Here is an 8205-nt window from a genome sequence, read left to right as displayed (position 1 = left end):
TGTCCAGGAGTGCATATTTGCAAGGCTTTATAGTTACATCAGTTGTTAACTTGTTCCTCATCAAACCTTTTAATTTCAAGCCAATTAAGGACTCCCATAGCCATAACTCAAGACTATTGCAATTGTCTGTATGGAACCTTAGCCCTGGTTCAGACCAGAACTCACTAATGCTCTACCCATGGCTAGTTCCCAATGCACTAAACCACTGCATTAGCCATTACTTCAAACTTCATTGGTTGTTTATTAGCCTTCCTAACTTTTCTAATCCTGATTAAGAAATGGCCTTACATCGTACCCCTTTGTATTAAATGCTGCAATGTATTATAAATTATTATACATAGAGAGTTGAGTTGAATATACTCCTGCAAGTCCAACATCATAATCCATAACATTGATTTATTGAATGCTTTATTTATTAACAGTTTGCAAATATAGGGTTGTGAGGTGCCTCTCAGTCTCACAATGCCTGATGAGGAGAATTAGATTAATGTGGGGGTGTAATCTGTAAAATAAACATTTATATATTTGATTTTACAGACACGACCCCAATTAAACTTTTTCATTCATAAATATTTTACTGATGTAAATAGTGATAAAGATAATATACATTTATTTTTGATAGCATACAAACAAACAAACAAGCAAACAGGACAATTAAGATTGAAAATAAGTGTCTGAACTTCTCTGTAGGCCTTTTCTCCTGCAAGAAAAGAGAGACAGAACATGACATTCGTCCTTACTGTAGTTGTATTGTATTGCGTTCAATATTACCCTCCCACCCCCCACCACGCAATAATGGACCGATGAGGGTCTATTTGGTTACATTTATGATTTGTCCCCTTAAAAATAATTAACCCATCACAACTGGAAAGCATCTGCATGCATGGGTAAATTTCAATTTTTTGATTTCAGAAAACAAAAAGTAGCAGATCTAAAGGCTCACAATTATTTTACAGAAGCCTATAGGCCTCTCTACAAGTCTGCAAATTATGACTATTATCTCTTACATACTGTAGGCTATAGCCTACTTCTTATACAAACTTCACAATTAATTTAATAGTGATGGTTTATTCATTTATTAATGAATACTATTTCTTAATAATGGATGTTTAATTGTTTGAAAAAGAACAGAAATAAGAAATACATTGACAACATGGTGCTAACATCTGACAAAGTGAAGAAGAAGAAAGACGTGCGTATATACTGCATACGTACGCCTCTCTTTTGAATGTCTCCCGGGATATCCTGTCTCCGTCTGCACCTTCAGGACACGTATCAATGTGTATATCTGCTATCCCCAGTGTGGTTAACGCTGCAGCGGAGGAAATTACATAGGATTTTTTATATTTCTATACTCCAACTCTGTATATCTCAGAGGCAAATACTTTTACTCCAGTACAATTTATTTGGCAGCTAGCTACATTGCAGATTTAGACTATATTAATACAAAACATATAGGCCTAGGGCTGTATTTTGCGTGTCTTAAGTACCAGGTCTTATTCCCTAACTTGAGTAAACTGCTCTTTGGCCACTCAGAATAGCCAAATGGCATTGTTCACGCCTCCAGGTCTTTAGTTTACTCAAGTTAGGGAATAAGACCTGGTACTTAAGACACGCAAAATACAGCCCATAGTCTCTATGTTTTGTATTAATGATCTAAATGGTTTGATAGATTTTGATTGATTGATTTATTGATTGCAGTATGTATTAACACACATTAGCACATTTTTGTGGCATAGGAGCGAAATGAATTTAGTCCCTTGTTTGTGCCGAATCTGAGTTGCACATGGTTTGTTGAACTCCCTCTGGTGTTCTAGGTGTGGACTTTATTTACTAGACAGGATCTCTATCGAATCTTGTGGACCAGACCCATTGCAAGATGCTGTACTCTGTAGTCAACCCTATAAGCCATTCCAGCCTGTCAGGCCCAGTAGTAGCCTGACCAGTTTGTTTTGGGAAATCTGGAGACACTATGGGGATAATTTATATTATGTATTATGTGACTCTCTAAAATGTGTTATGAATGAATTGTGATGTCTCTGGACATTGGGTGGCCACTGATTAGATTATGTGGGGGGCCCTTTTTAATTAATTAAGAGGGGGACCTGCCACTGCACAGGAGTCAATGTAGGACTGCACAGGCAGCAGAGCAGACCTGTATAGACAACCAGGCCAGTCTATGTAAATACTTATTTTTGTGTTCTTGGAACACCCATGTGCTGTGGAGCCTGTGGACACTAAGAAAAGGTGAATAAAACGTAATTTGATTGTGCATCAAAAGACTCATTACTTTTTTATTTTTTTTACTATTTTTGAGTATTTTTGGAGAGCTGGTTCGAGTGCCTTTTGCACACACTACCTCGCACTGGGCAAAGTGTGACATCAAGTAATAGGACTTGTAACAGATTTCGACATTGCTATTGCTGAAATGTGAGTAGCATACTTCTTCCACACAATTGTGTCAATCTTTCCTCTGCTTACCTTCCTTGTATTGGACATATGTTATGCATTTTTGCTTTGTAGGGTCCAAGATGCCAAATACAGAGTCCAGGTTGGACTCATCAAAGAGACAGGGTGCATCCACCACAGCTTTCTGTTTAGATGCTTTCATCTGTTCCAACTGGTTAATGAGAAACTCTGTAGAATTCTCTACAAAAAACAATGGTGATAATTTATCATAAACGGTTATCTCTCTCTCCCCACACACACACACACACACACACACACACACACACACACACAGTTTGGCTCTATCATTGAAAGTGCGGAATGCGGATAATGGAAGGCTGATCCCCCTTAGGTTTACACTCAATGCTATAGTAAATTAATGTTAAAAACGTGAAAAACTGACCTGGACGATAAAAGAACAGCATACTGGTTAAATTGTCCATTAGTTCAACAATTTTGTGTTTTTCAAGATAAGCAGCAGCTTCTTTTTCTCTTGGCGTTGCCATGTTTGGTGGAAATGTATAGTTTATAGTGGTTGCTATGATACGCTAGGATACACGTCGGGTGTCGGACTTCCGGCTCATAGGCTACAGCAGAGACAGACCATGGATTTTCTCTAGCGTCTAATCTGTTGGTAAAAGCACATTTAATAAACTATTGGGACTGTTTAGAACTGAGGGAACGTATCGGGTCTACTTAATATGCATTAATTTAAGTTATTCATAGACTGTAGCCCTGGTCCAGTGCTTAGCCAACAGCGAGTCTCTCTCACTGTTTTTGATTGATCGGTTGATTAACAGTTTGCAGAATTACAGTAGGCTATACGTACAACTCAATACAAACAACTGTTTACTGTGAGTGGACGACACTATAAAGCATTACAATTGTTTACAATAGGGGCCACCATGTTAATTTCATCAAAACAATTAGAGACGTACGAATATACACAACTATGTAGTCACAACTGAGGGAAATAGGGAAAAGAAACATATAGGCCTACAGTGAGGGGAAAAGGGGTGGGTGGGGGATTCAGATTTTACGGGGTCCAGTTTCGAATTGCAGCCGTCCGTAGGTGCCGTTTGAGTGCAGTTTTGAAGGAGTCAAGGGATTTGCATGTCTTAATGACTGTTGGTAGGGTGTTCCACCTTTTGGTGGCATAGGAGCGAAATTAATTTAGTCCCTTGTTGTGCCGAATCTGGGTTGCACATGGTTTGTCGAAATTGTCGAACTCCCTCTGGTGTTGTGGGTGTGGACTTAATTTAGACAGGATCTCTATTGAATCTTGTGGACCAAACCCATTGCAAGATGCTGTACTCTGTCGTCAACCCTAAGCCATTCCAGCCTGTCAAAGTGGGCAGGGTTGAGGTGGGTTCGGGGAGTGAGGCCAAGTAGTAGCCTGTGAGAGACTCACTGTAACCAGGGCTAAGACTGTAGTAACGAGACTGTAGTTAATAATAGACTGTAGCCGTCAGCCTATCTACATAAATTCACTGTCGTTTTTTTGCTGTCAAAAATCTATAGATTTGTAAAAGAAAAACAAAACACTGTTGGTAGACATGTTGACACTGTATCATAATCATATTCACTGTTAATAGTGTACATACTGTATACTCATTCATATATTCATGGTACCTCTCCTATATTTCAGTCTTACTGCTGCTGCTGCCGTGCCACCTAGGTTTCCCCCAGGATCATTGGTGTACGTCTGTTTGATCATCTGTGTTCTGCCTCAAAACCAGTTGGGTTTCTGCCACCTCCTGAACCCATGTCAGCCACAATAAGCCAGTTCAAATGTACCCGTAAACTGCTTCACAGGGACAGGTAAAACAGGCTGGTGGTTTGTTTGTTTGAACAGGTGATGCATTGAGGGGTGAAATAAATTGTGAGTGGAAAGAAGACAATACAAACAACATGTTTATCAATATATTATTTACTTGCACTGATGCTCTCTCTGTACAAACTGTACCTCAGCACAGATTACAAGACACATTAATTCATAACCATGATATACATAGTCTCAGAATCCTCTTAAAGTAGCTTCCTAATTCCTCGTTGAAGTCCTTATCTTGAACAGGTACACAACCATGTGCTGCTGAAAGATGTGTCACCGCACCTTTCCTTGGGATTCAAAATGGTGGGGGGATGCCATTCTAGAAGGTTTATGGCTAGTGCCCCATTAATGAACAAGTACAACATGCAGCCCAAAAATGGTCCAATATCTGGATACTTTGGTTGTCAAACAGCTCTTGCCAGACATCAGACATCGAGCATTAACATGTATTCCCCTTGATTCAGTGACCAACAGGTGGTGACATAAAGTTTGCAGTACAAAGCAAACAGTCCAGTTACTGTTCAGCTTTGAGCTGCTCCATTGCTGCGGCAGCCTCTTCTCTGGCTTTATATCCCAGCAGCTCCGTCTTCAACTCCCCTGGCTTTGGTGGGATCTCTGGGATACTCTAATGGACAGAAGGAAAAAGACAGGGCATATTAGGAATACAGTATGCATGGCGGGAAGTTTGCAGGCATTCATGGATTAAGTTCAAATTCCTGGCAACAAATCAGTTTGCTGATGTGTACAGAACATCACATTTTCAGCCAGGTGCTGATCGGTATGTGCAAACAAAAACCTTGAAATTATTATGTATTTTGTATCATTCCAGTCAGAGCTATGGAATCTGATCATATTTTGTAGCAAATATAAGACATTTAAAAGAATAGTGGACTTCTAGTCTGTACATTTCCCCCTAATAACTACTGGTTCTCGGGTGGAAGAATCTGGCTGAACCATACACTGTACAGCCCGTGGTCCCTTGGTTCTCAAGTGAATGGAAACGCAGGCGAATTATCACAGCATCCACCCAATATCAGTGGAAACTAGAAAATACTGCTAGAGCTCGCTACTCTATGATGATGTATTGTACCCAGTACTACTAGTAGAGGTAGGTAAAAGCTTCACTGAGGTCATCAGGTGGGCACCCTCCTTCATAGGTGTTTTGGTGATACAGTAGGCCCACGACACCTCCAAAGGGCTCAACGGCGACACCTGCCGTCCCAGGTGTGCAAATTTAATTATATCTATAATTCATTTTAAAATTATCAGCATCTCTGTGTGAACCTAGAAAGATCTGAACCTTTAGCAAAAACTAAAATACAAGCACACATAACATAACTGCATAAAGCTGAACATTTTGAAGTTTGAACTAGATTTCTAGCACAAAGTACAGTGGAAGTGATTAGATGCCAAAGAAAGGTTCTGCAGGGCTCGCTACTAAAGCCCACAATGAAAAGGAAAGCAATTCATGTTAGCACTCACCAGATCAGGTAGGTAGTACTGATGGACAACCTGTGCCCCTGCCAACATGGACAGGACACTAGCCCCAAGCATCCTCAGGTAGCGAGGCCAAGTCACACCGGCTGGCATCTTCACAGAGTGAAGTAACAGGTTCCTCTCAGCCTAAAAGAGAAGTTATCAGAACAGACAGACATTTTATCCAAAACCCATCACCGTTCTATTAAGTATATTACTCTCTGCTCCACCTAGTGAGTGAATATAAACCGGTAAGGCACTGATCTGGGATTAGGCTAATTATTCCCAACTTCTTCCATACATTTCACAGGGGTAGCGTCTAGCGTGTAAGCAAACTGTACAGACTTTTTAGAAAAATGCGTGTGCTTTCTCAGTGTAGTAAAATTATTAGAAAATGCCATGATGAATGTATTGCCTGGCTAGATACTACCGTAAGTGAAAAACCGTTATATACTGTCTAGCTTAGCTGTCTGATAACCTTCATGCAAGATCTGCAGCAGAACATACCCGTGAACTTAAGTAAGACGCTTGAGGTGAGTAAGAAGTGAATTCAATTATTCCAGATTGTGCTCAAAGACTCAATCGTATAGTCAAGTATATGGTCTGGAGGTCCTCTGAAGAAATATTGCTGTGTAGCCACACTGTCAAAAACAAATGTGTCTTAATATGCATTCTCCTGAGAGATGGCTTCACCATGACGTCATTTAGCTGTCACTACTTCCCCACTTGACCATTTATGGACCTTTATGTGGTCCATATGCCCATGGTGTATAACACTTTGCTCTAATCTACCCTGATGTCTGAAGGCCTATACATACTCCAGTTTTAGGTGATGAGGTGACCACCATTTTGGAGGTCACCAAAAAGTATGAATAGGCCTTGAGTCTTTGAGTTCATTCCTGAAGCCAGCTCAGAAGCTCAGAAGACTGTGTCAGTCTTCTCAGCCCCGGTCGAAATATGGGAATCTCTCATGATTCTCATCATATGTAGTCTTTGTACAGAGGACTTCCTACAAAACCTCTTCAACACTAAGGTTCCTAACCACCAGTCCACCTCAAAATCCAAGTGACAACCCCAAAAATGGTTAATGATCTTCCTTGACAAAATTAATTGGGAAAACATGTAATTTAATAGGTGTAATTTCCTACAGCAATTATGCTATCATAAAACATGAAAAATCTGTACTAGCCCTCCTCCCAGGCCTGTGTGTGTCTGCTATTTTCGTGCTCAGACACAGGGACAGACCCAGGGACACAGCCACACACATAGCTGTCTATGAGTGGTTGCACCACTCAAATGTAATGCATTTAGTGAAAGTGTATGCCTGCCCTGTACATTATACATACATTACATGCTCATTGAAGTTTATACATATTTCAGTCAGTAATGTTGTGAATGTTATATCCTATCACAAACATGGAATATTTAAAGTGGAGATATTTTACTAGTTCTGCTTGTAGAACTAGTACACCCACACACCCACACACACACACACACACACACACACACACACACACACACACAGTACAGTGCACACACCAGTGCTCAAGGTCAGAAAATGAGTATGAGTGCAGCACAAGTCAAATACCGAATAGGAAATGTAACAGTTGTTATCAACACCGATCTGTCTGGAAACCCACCTGCTCGTCTGTTCAAATGCTAATCAGAATGAGTCTTGTTTGTTTCAGTCCTGGTGATCATCATCACTGCTCGATCCCCCTCTAAGACAGAAAACAGTTGTCACTACTTACTTGTCAAATAATGTCCACCAAGAAGCTAGGGGTCACTGACTGACTAGTGACTACGTAGTCGTATCACTATGCTACATAGTTAATAAGCCATAAACCATAGGTGTAACCATCACAGTGTAACTGCATAAATATATCACGATTGTAAACCAAGTTGTAAACACACAGTAGTACAGAGGGTAGCACAAATCCCATACCTCGGAGAGTGGGCGCTGTTGATTGGCACGCGCTGCCCGGTGGTTACCCGTGACAACCAATCCGCCAATCGCGGCTCGACAAACCAGGCCGTCTCTTCAGCTTATGGGAACCAGACCACACTCTTCTTCTATGCCAGGTACGCGAGTATTTCCATATACAAGTCTTCTGTTTGTCTCCTCCTAGCCGGCATTGTCAGTAAAAGCAATCACAATAACGTGGTTGTGAATTTGTGATCAAGAATCGTTGCATAATTAACTAATTAATTATATAATATTATTTAAAATGAGGAAAATAAGGACTGTAGTAAGTAATATAGATCTGGTGAATTCGTGTTAACCAGTGATAGGCACACATTTCCGTTTTTTCTTTGAGCAATCAGCATATAGCAGTAGGCTCTCACATTGGGGACGGGTCCAGGCCATTGGGACCCTCAGGGTTCCTTGGGGGGTTATCAAATGGACCCTTGCAGGTCTTACGGGTCAATTTGGCTCCATTTGTTTTGTA

General features: G+C 40.6%; 2 protein-coding genes across 4 annotated transcripts; both read right to left on the bottom strand.

Moving 5' to 3' along the window:
- Positions 1-648: 648 nt before the first annotated feature.
- Positions 649-2954, bottom strand: efcab10 (EF-hand calcium binding domain 10; the record flags this gene model as incomplete). The annotated part of the gene is made up of 4 exons (XM_080762201.1): positions 649-700; positions 1216-1312; positions 2482-2649; positions 2852-2954. The coding sequence occupies 4 exons, from the start codon at positions 2952-2954 to the stop codon at positions 655-657; spliced, it is 414 nt and encodes a 137-aa protein (XP_080618327.1). The 3' UTR covers positions 649-654.
- Positions 2955-4359: 1405 nt separating this feature from the next.
- Positions 4360-7688, bottom strand: uqcc6 (ubiquinol-cytochrome c reductase complex assembly factor 6). Of its 3 annotated transcripts, none has more exons than XM_080761821.1 (3): positions 7392-7688; positions 5762-5896; positions 4360-4904 (listed from the first exon to the last, which is right to left on the bottom strand). In XM_080761821.1, exons 2-3 carry the CDS (start codon positions 5867-5869, stop codon positions 4794-4796), a joined length of 219 nt encoding a protein of 72 aa, XP_080617947.1. In that variant the 5' UTR covers positions 5870-5896; positions 7392-7688; the 3' UTR covers positions 4360-4793. The 3 variants fall into 3 exon arrangements, with proteins under 3 accessions (XP_080617947.1, XP_080617946.1, XP_080617948.1); XM_080761820.1 differs by having other exon boundaries at positions 5762-5902; positions 7396-7688; XM_080761822.1 differs by having other exon boundaries at positions 5762-5902; positions 7507-7688.
- Positions 7689-8205: the final 517 nt, after the last annotated feature.

Source organism: Protomyctophum bolini, assembly GCF_963924005.1.
Source record: "Protomyctophum bolini genome assembly, chromosome: 4".
Lineage (NCBI taxonomy): Eukaryota > Metazoa > Chordata > Actinopteri > Myctophiformes > Myctophidae > Protomyctophum > Protomyctophum bolini.
Note: the sequence above shows the minus strand (reverse complement) of the source record. Positions and strands in the feature narration are given on the sequence as shown.